The sequence below is a fragment of the Syngnathus acus genome, chromosome 3 (genome assembly GCF_901709675.1).
Source record: "Syngnathus acus chromosome 3, fSynAcu1.2, whole genome shotgun sequence".
In the NCBI taxonomy this organism is placed as follows: domain Eukaryota; kingdom Metazoa; phylum Chordata; class Actinopteri; order Syngnathiformes; family Syngnathidae; genus Syngnathus; species Syngnathus acus.
In genome coordinates this window covers 11,600,977-11,619,988 of record NC_051089.1, presented here as the reverse complement: position 1 = coordinate 11,619,988, position 19,012 = coordinate 11,600,977, and the positions used below count along the sequence as shown (strand labels likewise).

General features: G+C 40.2%; 1 protein-coding gene and 1 long non-coding RNA gene across 2 annotated transcripts; both read right to left on the bottom strand.

The window, feature by feature from the left end:
* Positions 1–3,813: 3,813 nt before the first annotated feature.
* On the bottom strand, positions 3,814–8,686 carry LOC119120143. Its single transcript, XR_005097471.1, has 3 exons — positions 8,593–8,686; positions 4,730–4,885; positions 3,814–4,141 (listed from the first exon to the last, which is right to left on the bottom strand). It is a non-coding gene; the product is annotated as an uncharacterized LOC119120143 (long non-coding RNA).
* Positions 8,687–9,448: 762 nt separating this feature from the next.
* On the bottom strand, positions 9,449–18,971 carry LOC119120130 (SHC-transforming protein 1-like). Its single transcript, XM_037246748.1, has 13 exons — positions 18,766–18,971; positions 18,242–18,664; positions 16,967–17,037; positions 15,133–15,193; positions 14,500–14,616; positions 14,359–14,412; positions 12,986–13,037; positions 12,780–12,906; positions 12,319–12,502; positions 11,840–11,912; positions 11,504–11,600; positions 10,510–10,657; positions 9,449–10,436 (listed from the first exon to the last, which is right to left on the bottom strand). The coding sequence occupies exons 2-13, from the start codon at positions 18,581–18,583 to the stop codon at positions 10,308–10,310; spliced, it is 1,455 nt and encodes a 484-aa protein (XP_037102643.1). The 5' UTR covers positions 18,584–18,664; positions 18,766–18,971; the 3' UTR covers positions 9,449–10,307.
* Positions 18,972–19,012: the final 41 nt, after the last annotated feature.

Below are 19,012 nucleotides of genomic sequence, written 5' to 3'. Positions count from 1 at the left end.
CTAAAATTTAAGTGGACCTCAGTGCGCAGGGAGCTTAATTTGGTCCGATCGCGCAACTGCAGCGCACCGCCGAACGCTCAACCATAGCGCGCCGCCGACCGCACAACTGCACCGCGCTGGTTGCATTATTGTGACAGAGCCGTCGCTGAAATTTTGAAAATATTTTAAGAGTCCTGATGTACTTTCCAAAATTCAAGTGGACCTCAGTGCGCAGGGATCTTAATTTGGTCCGATCGCGCAACCGCAGTGCGCAGGGCGCTCACTGTCGCATTGCTTTAAGAGCGTCTTTGTGTTTTAAGATGGTTTTACTGCTCCCACTTGCTTTCTTTGGAGGCATGATTAGGGGTTAATACAATCCTCAAAGTAACGAAAATACAATAACAACGGAGTCAGTCGGTATCCGGGCCGCGCGGTCGGGTTTTCTCGGGTCCTCTCGGCTCATCTTGCGAGGTTCGACCGCGAAATTTGTTCTACAACCAAAGCATAAAAATCTCGAATTTTTTGTTCGAATTCCGATTTGTTCGAGAACCGGGACGTTCGAAAACCGAGGTTGGACTGTATATTATGTGTTCTTCACAGAGGAGTATATAAGATATCCCTATGAGTAATTTTATATTGTCTGTCTTTATTTGTTGAGTCACCATTTGTGTTCTAATATCTGTCTTATATCTTTACCTACAGTTTCCTGAGGCACAAGAAGTCGGCCATAGTAAAAGTGAGTATAATCGTGCCATTCACTCAGTATTGAATTATATGCTGTTAATATTTACTGTGTGCGTACAGTATGTTTTGAGGAATTTGGTCCAGGCAAGTGATAGTTTTCACACAAACGGCTTCATGTCTGCCGCCCCACCCAGCAAATAAAGAGCCCGCCCGGCTGTGCTTGAGTGTCCTGTCATTCTAAAAGTGAGTGAGACCTGCTCACACACTCCTACCGCTCCTGGCCACGTTTCCTCTTTTTGCTCAAATGTTAGTTTCTGCACCTACATAACTATCCCGCCTCGTGCACTTCTTCAATGACTATGAGAGCTGGGTTCGATTGAGATAAGCTATGAGGATCACCAATGAAATGGTCGAACATTTCGTGGTGTGTGGCGGTTGTACATGAAAAAAAATGGTGGAAAAGCAACCACTTTAATTATAGACCACCTACCACTGCAGAATACACGACTCTCTTCCTGTTTGCTGTGCTTTTGTTTTCAATTAGAACTTTCAATGTCAGTGTTGAAATCAGTGCAGGCACTGATCCTTAAACGGAAGAGTTGAAAAAACATTTCCAACATCAATATAGTTGCTCCAATAGTTTGTTCTATACACGTCACACATTTGGTTGATGCTGGCCGAAATCCTTGCGCTGTATTAGACATAAACGTGCATGTGGAGTGAAAAACAAGGCCATTTGCTGTTACAGTATCTTCTCTACCACTAATACTAATAATCATACTTGAGAAAATACGAGTAGGCGAAAAAAAAAAAAGACACCTCAGGTTTCGTAAAGCCGCTCACCTGCTCTTCTTCTCAGACACTCAAACGAAGGGCCGCGTCCGTCGCACCTCCATTTGGTTGTCTTCCCGCCCTGTCAAGCCTAGCCTCAACAATACTGCACTACTTTCTTTCCCTCACTCTGGAAAGTCCTGCCCTCTGCAAGGCCTCTCCATCACGCCTCTAGTGCCAAGAGTTTTTGTTTGCCTCAACGTGGCCAACTGTCAGTTCAGGCGGCTTCTGATAGCAAAATAACTACCAGCTTTTTCGCATCAATGTCTCAAAGATTTCTGATATTTACTTTATTTACAGTATGTCTTGTTTCAACACCTGCAACTCCCAGACACACGTCCTCCCAAAAATACCCCAAGACCACTCCCACAAAATATGGAGGGGCAGCTCTGTACGTTCATAAATCTCAACGGCCTTCCTTAGATGTTCTCTGTATGAGTAGGTCCAGTGCGGGTCAGGTGACCCTTACATACTGTTCGAGTCAAATTTGACTTATTTTGACAGCAATAAATATATTCTAAATGTCATTCGTTCACTTTAAAAAGTCCAAGTCATCTATAGGACAGTGTGAACAGTGTTCATGGGTATATTTGAATTAGTCCCTGAAAGTGTCACCACATTTCACACAGTATCATGCACCTGTTGGACTTTGAAGGGTCATGGGGTGTCCTAAAACCATGAAAGAAAACAAATGATCATACAGTGCATACTACACCTAAGAAACAGAAGTCATACAGAGGTCAGAGGGTGTCTTGGCACCGGTGTAAGAGGTGCACCTGCAAAAACAAGTCTCCTGTAATGTTTTCTCTGAATCTTTGACAAAGGATTAAGCCATTTATCCGTGTCGGACATGAAAAGATCTGTAGTTCACAACTTGATACGGACAATAGTTGTGAGGATGCTTGTGTCAAAATTGACTGTCAACGTGCTTTGAAAATGAAAAGTATGGAAGGATTAGCAGGTGGTCAGGTCAAGTCAAACATTTGGAGGTATTCAGATGCCTCACCTTGTTTTTGATTTAGAATATTCCACAGAATGTTCCTAATCCACTACACATTCTGTTCTTTGGATTTGCCAAAAAGCCATTCAATTTTTTTTACGATGTAAAACGTTTCATCCAGATCCACAAGCATCCACTGGAACCAAGACAATTATAGTACGATCCCACTTCAACGTTATAAATTACAGCTTGATTTGACAGATATTGGCTTACAGTAGTATCATCATTTGAGCATGTTAAAATGGATTTTTCACGATCAATTGTACTTGCGGTCAAATATGATATGATTGTGTTTCTCACATTTGAAACAGCCGGAGGGAAAACAAATCACCAGTGTTGGAATTTTACGAATCATGCACTGGAAATAAGGAATGCGGATCATGCTTGGACGAATGCATAACCATCGTTTGTAAGTTTAGCTTTCAGGGAGGGGCAGAGATACAACACTAAATTAATGCTGACTTTAGAGTCTGTGCTAATAGAGAGCAGCAATAAAACTCAAATGATTGGATTTTTTTGATGGCTAAACAATATGCGATGAGGCAGATGTGCCTAATGGAATTTAACGTGCATCCATCTTTTCAACGTGTCGACAGGTTTACGCCGACTCGCGCTCATTAAGCACATTGTTGTGCTGATGATTCATGGTCCTCATCCACGAGAAGAAGCAAATAAGACGCCAAGCAGGCCAGACGTGGCCTCTGTGCTTCCTCAGCGCAGAGGAGGCGACATCTCCAGGAGGAAAGCAGCTCCCCCCACCCCATCGTCATTCTTCCACCCCCACTCCCTTGTTTTCTCACTCCTGTTTAGTAGCTTAAGCGTGGGTGTCATTTTTGGGGGTTTTTTTCCTCCCTAAAATGGCTGATCTTAGAATCCCGATTTAGCAAGAATGTCGCAGAGCTTTGCTGAATACTTTTATTTGAGTGCTAAAACTGAAGGTCTCCTCGCGCCAGGTTCCCGCTGGACCGTTTGAGTGTAATAAGCCAACACATTCCAAACATCCTCCTTCATCAACAAAACTTTGCATGCGCTTTGCAGTCATTCTCGGATTAATCTCCGCTCTCGGCTGTGTGGTTCTTATTTCCCAAGGCTGATCTTAATAGCTGAGATGGAGATAGTCTCTCACTGGGCTGTGGGCTGTAACCTAGCGAGACTTTCTCACACTGCGTGTTGTCTTTGGCTCGGGCCGCCGCGGTTCATTTCCTTTTGTCTTGTGCAGCACAACTTTTGCCAATATTCATGTGCAATGTTTGAAGAAAACGATCTGCAGCAGCCATCATCGTGTTTGGGCTGAGTTTCATCTGCGGTTTGTTATACCATCTCTTTCACGTACACACCCAAACACATACAGTTTTAATGTGGCAGCGCACAATCAAATATAGAAGCAGACATTTTTCTTTTGCATGCTCCTTGGAAAGCTGCTTCCTAGAAGTTATGGGAGACTACAACCAGTGACCTTCGACATACCCTTAATGATGAAGATGGTCTTTGGAGAGGGGAGGAGAGAGAGGAGCCTCAGCGTGAGTCATCAGTCGTTTAACGAGCGTTTCTCAGCCACACTCTGCCTCTGACGTCAGCTCTGATTGGGAAACTCACAGATGGCGTTGCATCAGAACATCTCAGACCAGTGGCAAAAGTCCTCGTGCTCTAAAATGGAGTAAAAGTACATATATATATATTTTTTTGACTTTTGTTATCCATGATGAGTATATTCATAGGAATGATGAACCGTAGACTATTAGTTTATGGTCCTCAAAGGAATATTGGAGGGAATGAAATATTGACGCAATAGGCAGCTGAAGCTACAGATTTTGACCTTATGGGGAAAATGACCTATAGATGCATAAACCCCTTGGCTAATGTATTAAATCTCTTCATAAACGTCCGAGAAGAAATGATTAGTGGTGTAATGAATGACACTATTTTGGGTCAGCAGCAGTCACTTCCTGTTTGTTGTAATGGTGGGAACGGATGATAAACAAGTTAATTCACGTGAGATAGTGTTCACGTCACAGAGCATTTTTATGGAAGGCATCATTTTTTCCCTACCAAAGCAACAAAATGCACACAGATAATCGAGATAGTAATGAAATTTTAAGGACATCCGATTATTGTCGTTATATATCATTTGTGTTATAGAACTGCACTGCATCATACTCAATAGACAGATAGATGGGTTATCTGAGCGATGGCGAGCTCGTCTCTTGTGTGCTGTATGCACACAAAGTCTGTCACCTGTTGGGCCCAGCGGACGGTCGATCTGGCTTCCATCCAGCCACATCTTCCCTCCACGTGTGATTTATGCAGCGTTCCCCCCACACAAATCTGACCATCTTAGGCATGGAAAACATTCCCCGTCGAGTTTTGTCGTCAGGGGTTTGCCGCCACCATCTGTGAGAGACACTCAGGCACAGATGTAGAGGTCCATAAACATGGAAATAGACACATGGAGCTCCTAATATACCACACACGATTCGTCAAATTGTCAGATTTATTTGTGTGGCACTGATAATGAATGTATTGTACATTAAATGTTTGAGAAAGTCACACCAGAAAAGAGGAAACATCGGTTTGGCAAGCGCACTGAACTAAAGTCTCTGAGAAATGTGTGTCAAACAAAAAAAGTGTACAGAGCATACGCAACATCATCGTTGCAAAATCCATCATATTTAAGCATATTTTACATCTAACGTCATTCGAAAGGAAGAAATGCGCAAGTATGATTCGCAGCACCTGCTTTCCTTTGACATTTGACAAAAGACAGTTTTGGAAGCATAAAAGAGGTCAAACTTAAACAGAAAATCCATTTTGCCTTGATTTAATGTTTGTGGCTTACCGTGACCCAGATAACACAGAAAATCACAAAATCTTTGTTAGCATTTTGGTCATTTTTAATGATAATCATGATAGGAAGTCAAAATTGACTTCGACAGTTAAGACATTATTGGCTTCAAAATAGCAAATAATGCTGTGAGTTAGTATATAACAACATTTACCAAAAAAACAAACAACATTAAGTAAGAAATTAGGGGAAAAGTAGGACTTTGTTCAGTTGTGTTGAACTTTTCAGACGACACATTTGTATTTAATCTTACTGTTGGCATAAAACATTTTTTTAAATGATCTTGTCCATGGCTACCATATTTCCAGTACATGATGGTTATTAAGATGGTACACAGAAAGCTATTTATTGGTGGTTGCTGGCGTAATACAGTCCCTCTTTCCAACTACAACTCACCGAAAGGTGGAAGAGAAGACGGCAAAGAAAAATGAACTCGGGCAGAGAAGCAGCCAAGAGAGAATTGGAACTTTGATATCTTGAGTCCGTCTGTTGCCTCGTGCTGCAACTTTCCACTCCCTTACTATCCTTCATCATACATTACGTGTCACACACACACACACGCACGCACACACGCACACACGCACAAGCACACGCACACACACACGAAGCAGAAGCTAATGACTTCGACCTATTTTCCATTGGTGCAGTGATAAAAAAAAAAGACAGTGGAAAGATGGAGATTTGGACGAGGTGAAAGAACTCCAGCACATTGTGCAAGTGCGTGTGCAAGTGTGTATGTGTGTGTGTACATGTGTGTGTGTGCATATGTGTGTGTGCCAATGTGTGTGTGCCAATGTGTGTGCATAAGTGTGTGTGCATGTGTGTGTGTGTGTGTGTGTGTGTGTGTGTGTGTGTGTGTGTGTTCCCATTCCCAAGCCAACAGTCCCTATATTGATCAGAAAATATTTCTCATGCTAGGGTGGAGCATAGAGTATGATACACACATGACACACAATGCTGAATAACACGACCAGAACATGCACGATTGATTTTTTAGATGATTCACAATCAGAAAGTGTGGACCCTTTCTCTTTCACAGTATCTGTCACATCTGAAATGCACGCACACGGACGCACGCACGCAACACGCTGTCTTTGTTTTTGTGTTTGCAAAGTCTCATATGACTCCTCCTCCTCCTGTTCTCGCAGGAACCTGAGCGGGTTTGTGCCATGAGAGTTAGTGTTGCCACTGTTGTTTCGTTTCCTTCGAGATGTGAACTCTGTACGACTCTGATAACATTCAGCCGAGGAACAATTTCATGCTCTTGTACTCTGGGTCCTTTTATGACTCAAATCATTCCATTAAGGTACTGTAGAGTCTGGTAACCCTTTGTGATATTTGTAAATAAAGTGAAGGCCTCAAGTCAGTACTGCAAAGGAATCAGAGCGCAACACACCCACACGCACAGTGTCATAAATTTAAGTCGGGTTTGGAGGGCGGTGAGGGTACATGTGTAATACTGTTGACATTAACAAGAGGAAATATATTCCATCACTGCTGTTTTTACTGGAGACTGTCCATCATAGTAAGTATTCTTGCGTCATGTGATTTAAAACACTGAGTAAACTCAAACCAAAAAAGTACTTTGTTTTCCAAGTACCATCATGACCAGCAATATTCAGTTATTTTAATGGGTCATAGATGAATGAAAGCCTATTGCGCTATTTATTATCAGTACCGTATTGGCCCGAATATAAGAGTGGGGGTCGTCTTACATTCGGGGTCGAGACGTTATACCCATTCACAACGCTAGATGGCGCCAGATATCTTTAAAGCGACTGCCAAACTTAACTCCCCAGGCGAAAGCGAACCCCTGTCACGAAGAAGAAAAATTAAAATAGCGGTAAGAAAGAAAAGAGAAGAAAATAAGAGAAGAGATAACAGAAAATGTGAGGACAGTGACACTGAGCACAGTGAGGCAGAGGATGTTTGTGAGGAGTAATGTTCTGACATGACAGATCTCAGCTACTCAAGTTTAAACCAGTTTGCATTATTTTATTGCAGTGTTTTTCCTTATTCAGATTTGTTTCAAGACTACAGTTACAGTTAGACTTCACTTTGATGGTTAATGCAGTTATTGCAATTTTGTTGTTTTATCACAGTAGATTGGATTATTTACATTTCAAAAACCATCAGCCATTCATTTACAAATGTGATCGCACTTTAGTTTACATATTTAAATGTTTAGATATTAACATGTGATAGACAGTTTTTGCATGATTTAAATGAGGCAAAATAGCATGCTTTTCCTCTCGAATATATTATAATCATTTGTTTCAGATGTGCTGTATTTATTTTCTGTATAAAAATTAAATTTGATGTTCAAAAAGTCTTTATTCAAACTTGAGTCTTGAAAAAGAGGGGGTCGTCTTATAATCAGGGTCGTCTTATATTCGGGCCAATACGGTATATGTAGCTATGACATGTGGGTCCCAAGAAACAGCATTGCTAATTTGGGTATTGAGCTGAGAGTTTTGCTAAACTCTGACCTTCACTGACTCGCACTGCGCAGAAAATGGTAACATGGCAGACATCCTACTATGCAAACTATATTTTGACATGACTTCAAATTGGAAAGGGTTTGCTTATGTTTGTCTAAGACTCTTTTAGAAGAAGTTTTTTAGGTAACCCATAAATTCTTCCATATTGTTAACGAGGCCTTTTCCTGTTTTTCTTATTATTAGAGAGCTTTTGAAACAGATTTGGCACAGACACCGCATTGTTCATGAAACAATGTCAATCACACAAGTTGTTCCCCACAAGCAATGTTAAAAATGCAGCTCTTCAGTTCAAACAAGCTGTTAAATCATAGAAAAAAAGCAGACGTTTTTAATAAAGTTTGTGTCTTATAAATGGTATCAAAATTATGAGGCCAAAATGTAAAAATAAAAGTTGGGCCTAGTAGATTACAAGACCAGACGTCCAAGACAGTACTAGTAAACCTGTACATACGCAAGTAAGACATTAGCCACATTTGCCAATACTTTTAATAGGCTTCAACCGTTTTTCTTGTTTTTGACATGTTCAAAATTTCGTTGTGACAAGAAAAACGGTTTACAACTGTTTGCAACCTTTTGGGAATCTGACAAAATTGTTTGTTACATGCTCAAAACCAAAACAAATACTAGACTGGGACTTTTACGTGGACCTTATTCTGGATATCAGTGATATGGAACAAATGCTCATGAGGGTTTTCCATATTGATACCCTGACGTGTTTGTGGTGACCTCCCAGTGCGTGATTTAAAAAAACATACCTGACACGCAAGCACACTGTTGTTCCTGGTGAGCGGAGCTTCGGGCGAGGTCCCTGTGACTCAGAGAGAATCCGCAGGGATGTCACAAAGCTGGGAAAGCACTGGGAGTGGAAAGAAAGAGGTGGGTGGGGGGGGACTAGTGAAATGCACATGTTCAGTGTTGATTGTTTTTGGATTTCTGAGTCTTAGTTTGGCAAGGACACAATCAGATAAGGCGCAGATACTATTATTGTGTTTAACCTTTGCATGGCGTGAAGGACCCAGCAGAGGATACACTGCAAAGTATTGTGGGAAGTTTAGAAGGCATGCAAATCTTGTGATAATATCACAAGTCCTCAGTGGCTCTCTCTTGAGGGGCCCAAAAATAATGAACGCCATAGTTTTTGCTCCCAGTTATCTTTTACTTCAAAATGGGGGGAAATTTTGAAAGTGACCGAGAGAATAGCAACGTCAGGGTTATATGGTCGCAACAAGCTCACCTGTGAAATCCCAAGGAGGGTCAAGGAAGGAAGATTTCACCCTGTTGAATTTAAAAAGAAAGACATTAGCGCCATCCTGTGGCTGAATGAGACCTCAATAAAATTTCCCTTTGATGCACCCATTTATTAACAGGGTTGCTTAGGGACAACTTCATAGCGTGATTACTGCTATTCAAAATATGTCTATGATCAAACAAAAAAAACTGTTTTATCGGTCATATTTGATAAGTAAATTGGTCATCTGGGTGGGGGTAAATTTAAGGGGTGCATAAGTGAGTATTTCACTCCAAATAATATTTAGGAATCACTTTTAACACAACGGCAGTCACGTTTCGCCGTGAGACAAATATAATTCACATGAGTGCATGCTGCTGTACTTCGTGCAAAGATTATTTATTTGATTCTACATAATGACTACTTTTCTATAAGACAAAAAGTATCATCGAATGAATGTTATACAAAAGACAAGGTTTTCTATTATATCACAAAGACAAAGGGTGTTACAAATACAGAAATTGTGAATATAATAAGATTAGAATCACAATACTGAATGAAGGCTATACTATTTTTAAAGGTTCTTTTTAAAAATAGAACTGTGTAAAAATGAGCTCATCTAGATAAAGTATGTTTTTAAAGATTTGCAAAATCCCTTATCCTTTGATATGTACTCAATTATAGTAAATCACCATCTTATAGTTTTTAATGGAAATTAGGCTTGCCTTCAAATTTTTTCTTTCAGTTTTACTTTCTTAATTTCATCCATCCATTCATTTTCTATACTGCTTTTTGTAATGAAATGAAAAACCAAACTAGCATGCATTTGGAATACCCAGTGAAAAAAAACAAAAAACAAATCACTGGCGATTGTGCTTAGAAAGTCAAACAGGCACAAAGTGGATGTGAGAAATACTCGACAGAGAAAGGCACATTGTACCCAATGGAGTTCCAAATTGCCCATGTGTAGAACACAAATGAATAAAGTAAACTTGCCATTTGTAGAATTACATGCAACGTTCAATTTACAAATACAATTAACATTTGAAGTAATTATGATGTAATTAGATTGTAATGGGGACTAAAACTGTGTCTAAATACTAGTACACTGAACTGTCCTACTCATGAGGACAAATGGCGTCCTAGTTCATGGACCTTGCTCTGGATATGAAGGATATGGAATAAATGTTCAATCCGCTGTCCATAGAAGTTACAGATGTAAAGAGTGCCTCTGTGTTCATGTTAATGTCTCTGCAGGACTGGCTGTTTGAGGCAAAGCTGGTCGCTCCCCGTCACAATAGGTATCTGGCTGTGCATGTGGAATCGGACCAGATGACTCACATTACGAAAGACCTGGTCACAGGTTCGAACCTGTTGACACACACACACACAAAAACAATGAAGGTGCTGATTCAAGCTTGTGTGCCATGTTTGCGACGCCAACCTGGCCGTGTGGATCAACCAGTAGCAGGTGTCGCACCGTGGTTCCGTCCATCCCACTAAGTACATACTGACCGCAGGCCGAGCTGCTTTCTCGGACCAGGAAGTCTCCATTACAAGAGAGAAGTGACTCGGCCTGCTCTCTTCCTAACCTGAGTAAAGGATCACCATATTAAAGGAAAGCTGACCTTGATCACAGGGGAGTAAGAGTCGACAAGAGTCGATTTCAAATTGCTATTGAGAAATATAAAATCAGTATGAAAGCCTTGTAAAATATATGCTACGTTAAAACTACAATGATAAATCGACAACTAATCAGTTAGAAAAATTAATCAATAGCCATTTCTGATAATCGGTTAGGAAAATAATTGACTTTAAAATTGTCAGAATTTCTCACCAGTAAATATTTTGCTATTTCTGTATAGTCCTTCATTTATGCAGACTTATCTTTGTGTTGAATCAAAATAAAACATTCCCAAAATTGATTTTACTTTAGAAAATAAATCAACATTTTTGCCCTTTTTTTCTGACAATACAGACCAAACGTATCATTGAATTTTAGTTTACTTATGTTTTTTTAAATATCCTGTTTTTAAATAGAGATGCAAACTTGTTTTCTTTAAATCTGATTAATCAACAAAATAACCGGCAGATTAATCAATAATTAAAATCGTTTGTTGCAGCCTTATGCTCCATACAATATCCATATTGAGCTACCCTCAAATAATATTTCTCCACTTAATTGAACAAAAAGGCCATTCATCCATTTCAGCCTACCCCCAAAACAATAATTTTGTGTTTTTAACAAGGAAAAGAACTCAATAAAAGCACATTTCATACAAATAGTGCGATGTAACATTCAAATATAATTAATATAATCAATTCAACCCCCCTTCTGCTGCTCTTCTTGGTGTGTCTGCCTTGGCCACCAGGAGGCACAATCATACAGTTATGTAGACAAAGCAAAGACAAAATATGTTAAAAATGCCATGACCCACCTGCCATGAAACCAACCCTCCTCCTGGATCAGGTGCTGGATGTGAGTTTTACAATGAGGAGAACATTGTTTACTCCTCATCTCAGACTCCAAAGGCTCTAAAGTAGAAGGTTGAAGGAAATCAATAACAATCAGCGGTAAGAATTGATGAAGAAGTGGTACAAACACGTTTGTTACTGCACTTTAATAGGTTTTCAGGCCCAGTGTACTTGACTTAAATATTTATTTTTGACAACTTCAGCATGACAAGAATAACGAAATTTTGAAATTTTTGAAAGCATTATGGGCAACATGTTGATTGAAAGGAATATTTGTCGTGTATGTGGAAGAGGTGCACCTGTTGTTGGCGCATCCGTATCCTGTGATATGGAACAATTCTCATAGAGTGAAATAGAAGGAGAGGACCTAATCTAAAACAACAAAAAAGTCATTCAGACAAACAATATTCAAGATATAATAGGCATTCGTTGAATATCAATTTGTAACTTTTTTTTAGCTGGGTGTCATCTGAATGGTAATGGGTAGACAACAATACATTGCATAAGAAATCTTATTTGACTATTTATCTTTTTTAACGATCTGTTTCTCCATGCAAAATTAAATTAATCATCTACAAAGAAAATAGAATAGTCAACTTTCCAAAATAGAATTACTACTCAATTACGATTGTTTTCTAAGAATTCAACTGTTCTCACAAGTCTTTCTCTCAACAGAGCTTTATTTGCTGTCAATGGTTGTAGAGAGACCAAAGAGCCCCATCAGGGGGTTTGGTTCACCACACTCCTGTACAGCCCACCTCTGAATCGTTTCTCTTACCCTTTCCTTCTCTGCTTTTGTGACCCACAAGTTCTCTACTCCACCAAAGGGTGACATCGTCCCCGGAGTCACGTTGTAGAAGTCATGACGCTCACTGGTCACATCAACATTATCATCATCGGCATCTTTCGGGTCTGTTAAAGTTTCCTCTGGTTTCCATTTGTTGCATAATATTTGCGTTGATCTGCACGCACAAGATGAAATGAATTTCTTAGAACGAACAAGGGCAAACTAGTTCGTAAATATCAAGTTATCGTTTATGAATGTGACATAGAAAATAAAAGCATCTTATTGTTTAATCTGATTAGTGTGTTTGTCATTTCATTTTCTTGGAAGAAATATTTGTCTAAGTAGCATGAGTTTAATTTTTCTTTTACTGCAGGGCTAAATATACAAATTGAAAAACCAAGCAACCGACAACAGCAGCAAACAGAATCTTTGCCTTGACTCATGACGCATACCTGGGATCAGCTGAGACGAGTAACGGCGTGTGACAAAGAAGCTGTTTGAACCTCGACTCAAAGGCCCAACCGATGCTACGGATCACCTCTGCTGCTCGGCCTTGAGGACACTCCAGGATGTGACATGCTTACATGCAGACCAAAAAAAACTGTTAGGATACAAAGTGCAATGTTGTGATTGGAGACAAAACAAGGAGCTGCTGTACCTCTTTGATTGACTTGATCTTTGGCTACATATGCAATGTAGTCTTCCATGTCCTGCAAACACATTGCTATATGAATACTTTAGTGTAGTGCTTCTTAAACTCTATACACCACGTATCATCTCAAATTATATATATAATGACCAATATAGAGGTATGGACCAGTATAGTAAGCCTATTTCATGACAAACGAGGCTATTCCTAAAGAAATGTGCTGATTAATTATAATAAATACTACATAAAAAAAACATATTCATCTCCATCAATAATGAATCAATTTGAGTGTATTGCACAATAAAGTGAAGTAAAAATTGGACCAAAATAAATTAGAAATCAAACTATTCTCGAAGAATAAATACAAATGTATTGTCCCTTTCGTGGGAGGTAACTTGCCTCTAAGTGTGAGACTAATAACACTTTACTAATATCATTATTATTATCATCATACAGATTATTTTGTAGTCAACAATAACGTGACAAAAGTCGAGTCAAATTCAGTGAAGCGATAACATCCCTGATATTTTTTCAACACAGTTCTTTGGCACTTGGTGTCGCGATATTAAGTTGAGTGTTACAGCAACATCAACAGTACAGTCTGATGACGGCAGCAATCAGGCGAGTAGTAATGTTCTATTAATTGGCTGATTGGAAAGCAAGATGCCAACAACATGTGATTAGTGGTTAGTCGACCTCAAGCTTTCAATCCTCATGATCAGTAGTCGAGCGGACTCGTCAGCTAGTCAGCTAAACCTCTAACTCATAAAACAATTATATGTATAAAGCTTTTTTTTTTATTAGACCTTAAAGCTGTTTGAGATTGTGGATGTAATCTAACACAACATATAAAAAGGTTAATTACATTTTTAACACTGCAAAACTCCAGCGAAAAATTCAGAGTGCCCCATCTTCTGCACTTGCTTGTCGATTTTGAAAAGACCATTTGACCAAGAAATCAATAAGCAGGCTGCATTCTCATTTGACTTAGTATTTGATAGCTGAATCCAAAAGCATGAAGCAAAATAATTACAAATACGTTCATCAAGCAGAATTTGAGCCACATGGCATGCCGCTGCTGATGAGCCATTTCGATTTGTGCTTCCAACAATCGGCCTACAGTGTAGGAAACTCGGGCTCACCAATTTGTCTCATTTGTAAATAATGTTGACTTGGACGGAACCCGCAGGATGATAGATAAGAGTAATTGCTTTAAAGATGAACTTTGAAAGGTGAAGACACTGCAGCTTGCACTGGTGACCTTGCAGCACCAATTAAAGGATTTAGCCAGGAAAAATCATTCAAAAGGCAGCAAAGCAAGCCATTGCATATTCAATCCAAGTAGCGCAAACTCTATATCACACGTGAAAATGAAAACCTACTGAGTCTCCTCCTGAGGCGAACGAAATGGCCTGGATGGCGTGTTGGGTGATTCTCTGCAAAAGTGAGAGAAAGAGAAGGGCAATGTTTGTATGACATAAGTTCTCATGTGGGTGTACTGTGTGTCTAGTTCAAACGGTCACCTGTGAGGAAGCGGCGATGAGAGTGAGCGTGTCTGGGGAGACGCTGAGGATGACTCGCCTGCCGAAAAACTGCAGGTTGCTGCGACCCAGAACACAGAACAGCTGCTTGTGTTCAGGCTGACAATGACACAGAAAAAGGGCTCATTTGTGCAAAGCTCTTTGGAAACACATTGCCAACACAATCTCACAATAGTGACACTGTCACACACACACTACATAAACTCTCACAGGTTATACTGAAACACGCTGACAGTCGATGGAAATGCTCTCACACAAGAGTACCTCCGTGACTGTCTCACACACACACAAACACAACACACAGATACACAAATGAAATCTCTGTTGCTCTCACACATCACTGAAATGCTCTCACACATAAATGCTTTCAAACTAGTGATTGAAATTTTATGTGGTCACTACGTACAATTGCAATGCTCTCAGACATCACTAAATGTATCTGGTTGTATACTCTGAAATGTTCTCTCAGCGGCTACTAAAAAACACATACACACAACTTAAATGTTCTCACACGCAGTATACTAATGACACCCTTACTGGAAAATATCTGGATTTTCATTTCAGTATATTATGTGAATGAATTTCAGTATGATGCATGAAATGCTTGTTTCTTACACTTTTAGTTTTCACTGTGGTCTTGGTGGTGTTTCTCTTGCAAAGTCTGTTGATTGCCTCTCTGCATGACACACACACACAAACAAGAAATGAACACAGCCAGGCCTTGGAAGAACAAACTGTTTTTCATCAAAATGTAACATTTAAAAAATGCTACTCTAGAATATTGTTTTGGTTTCAGAAACAAACAAAAAATCTTCAATGTGTCAATGTTACGCAATACGGTTTATGAAATAAGGCCTAGGATGACAGACAACTATAAAATGATTTAACAGTGAGAGTCTGAACAATCATTTGAGTATAAGCCAAATTTGCTTCCGTTCAGATCTTTGAGCATGTTAACATTCTCGCTACGCTGTCAAAAGTCATCAGATGAGTTATCATGAGGTTCCCATCCATTCCGAGAATCCGGCTAAGTCAAGAAGTTCAATCGTTTTCACACATTGTGAACTCTTAGTTTTGATGCAGACGTTTTTCCATGCAACACATTATCAGAGTATACATTTGACTTCCCAAAAGTGGACCACGCGGTACAAAGCTCCACCTTGCTCCGTTGGAAAATTCAATTCAACAGTCATGAGCCTGCAAATGTAACTCAATAATATAATCATATTACAATATAATATAGCAGAGAGAAGCCACATCTTGCTGTTATATATTAACCTTCACTGATAATTATTTAACATTGACAAAATGAAATTGCCTGTTCAAATAGCTTCACAACTATATAAACTGTACACAGTAAATTTTGTGCATTTGACTAATAAGAATCATCATCGTAAAAATAATATTAATAATGTGAGTAAAACTCTGTTTTTAAAATTGAGGACAAAACTATCCTAGTTCTTAGAATTAAATATTTTGTTTCAGTGTAGTATTTACTCTCAATATTTTACTTCCAAGAGTTAATTTATTACTCTGAGCAAGACCAAATAGACTCGCTTACTCGAATAAAAGTTACTCTACAAAATATACTGTGACTTGTAAGAAGGAGCAGCAGCAATTAAAGGACAGTGGATACCCCCTGACAAAAAAATCATCCATATTTTAAGGCCCTCAGTTGGATCGTATTTTTTGACGATGGGAGGGATGAATAGGTGGCACGGTGAAGCACTGGTTAGCACGTCCACCTCACAGTTCAGATTCAGCGGGTTCGATTCCACCTCCGGCCCTCCCTGTGTGGAGTTTGCATGTTCTCCCCACGCCTGAGTGGGTTTTCTCCGGGCACTCCGGTTTCCTCCCACATCCCAAAAACATGCTTAGTAGGCCAATTGACAGGTGGATGGGTGGGGTGAATGATTTCTGTCCATCGAGGCAATACTGTATTGTGCCTATTATCATACTCAACAAACAAGCGTTACAATTACAGATTTATTTATTTATTTATTTTTAACAAACTTGACAATTCAGCAGGGGATCAAGTCATGATTATCCCCCACTGTACGCTTACGATTCTACTGTCAGTGTCTGGCTTTTTATGGGAAGAGATTTTCTACCCCTTGAAGACAAGTTGTACATAATGGATTTAAGTTTCTCTCTTGCTCACCCCCCCCCCCCCTACTTCCTCTTTCGTAATAAGTGTATGTGAGATCATTAGGAGGAAATTCACTTAATTGGATTTGCCGGCCAATTCCTTGTGCAGTAATCTAGCAAACAGAGGTTGCTATGGTCATGTCAACTGATAAGACGTCACCAGGAAATAGCGAGGAAAAACATGTCACACATTTCATTTACTGTTACTGAAAAAGATGTTTTTTTTAGCAGTGCACAGATGGGAACAAAAATAATGTTCTTTGTATTATTCGACATGTAGCAGTGGAGCGGGAGAACCTACCGTGTTACTTGCTTCCTTGTATCAAAGTCGAGGGTTCTCATGGATTGGGTCACCTCCACGCTACCCATATACTGAGAGAGGGAGAGGGTAAGAAAAACCCAGAGTAACTGAGTCTTCTAAAACATACAGGAAAGGGGCCCTCAAGGATCGGATTTGTACACCAGTGCCCTACAGTGTTAACATGGCCTTATATTAGTTGTTCTATACAGAGGATGAAATATATCTGATTGTGATTGAGGATAAATTGTCTGTCTACGCATTTTTTTACACCGTTTGTATTCAAGCCATCGCCTAAACAATGTAATATAGATGATTAAGCTAGAGGAGTCAAAGGTGGACACTAGATGGTATACTTATACTGGACGTGGCAATAAACAGTTTGAAGCCTCTTTCTGACGGATTCTTCACTTTTTGATAACATGCTGCGCACTGTTGCACTCACTGCCGCTAAACCACTGGTGTCAAACTCAAGGCCCGGGGGCCAGATATGCCCCGCCACATTATTTTATGTGGCCCGCAAAGACAAATTGTACATTGAATTCATGTGTCAATACTGAAATAGCACATTGTTTTCACTATTACATATTATTACATTGTTTAGTTTTTAATATTTGAGCAGTTTTTATTAGTCTCCGTTTTGAAAACTAGTTATTCATCAGTTTGTTGTGTAGGTGATACTATATGAGACGTTCATACATTTATTTGGGTTGACAATTTCCGAAGGAAACGATGACTACGATGCGGGCCGCGATAAAAATAAGTTTGACACCCCTGCGAGTCTACACGGATCGCGTACCTCAAGACTGTGCTTGCATTCAAAGCAAAAGTCACCATTAAGTCAAGTCATCACTTCTACTCGTGCATGACCTTTTCTGACCTTAATCGGTGTTCACACATACGCTTGTATTTCTATTGGCTAAAGGTAACAGAACAAACCCAGCTTCACACAAACACCAGAATGTTGAATTAACGTGTGCGAATGTGTAAGTTGTGAGTGGGTGGGAGAGTTAAGGACAATAGGTGTGCTTGTTGGCAGCTGTGAGACCCACACCTATTCATTTAGTTCTTGGTTACCAGTTTCACACACACACATGCATGCGCACTAGCAGTCGAGATGTGGGGGTGAGCGCCGAGCCAGGATGAGTCACTACTGCCTACACAGAAAGCTGACTGGAAGGAGGGAGTGAAGTGTGTGAGATGGTGACTACGGAGTATAGCACAACCCCAATTGACACAATGGCCAAATAAACAGAATGGTCATGTCATGTACCTTACCCTGATGTGATGGTGGACCACTCTATGGACCACTGAAGAGCACTGCTTGCATTTGTGTCGAGTGCAAGGAGGACGGATGGCCGTCCCGGGAAAGCTACACATGCAATGGAAGGCGATTGGTCGTTTTGGGTGATTGGTCACACTCCCCTCAGCCTGTCGATCAACACTTCCGGCCCCGGGTGGTCCAAGTGGAGGACTTTGCTGTAGGGCTTCATCAGGTATGAAGTCCCTTGACACGGATGGTGTATCGTGGAGGAAATCAGAATCCAAGCAAAGAGACCAGTTGTCCAAGGAAGTTTTTGAATCGTTGTGCAGACGGCTGTATTTAGTGCGCTTCAGCATGCTCGGACTGTTGATGCATCAAACACATGCAGGACAAATAGAACGTTGGGCTGACTGCATGAGCTGTACCTGGTTACTGTTCTGTTGTGTGATGACCAGTGTATGGGACACAAAAATGAACTAGAATTAGACACATTGCTGATGAATTCATTGGGTTATACTGCAAGATAAATGGTACTCACCAGCATGCAACTGGGACATCCCATGTAGTTTCAAGTCCAGTCAGCCTCACACCAAGTCCAAAACTTACAATTTGAAGTCACCTGTCCTTCCCTTGACAACTTTCCTTCCTCCGCAGCTTTTATGAATGAACTGGAAGCTCTAGCTCATCAATGAGTCTCTATGTGAGGATGAGCGTATGAATTGAGCAAAGGAGATTGACAGGGAGCCCCCAGGCCCTCCTCTTTCTCCGCCCCTCCCGTACCGAAA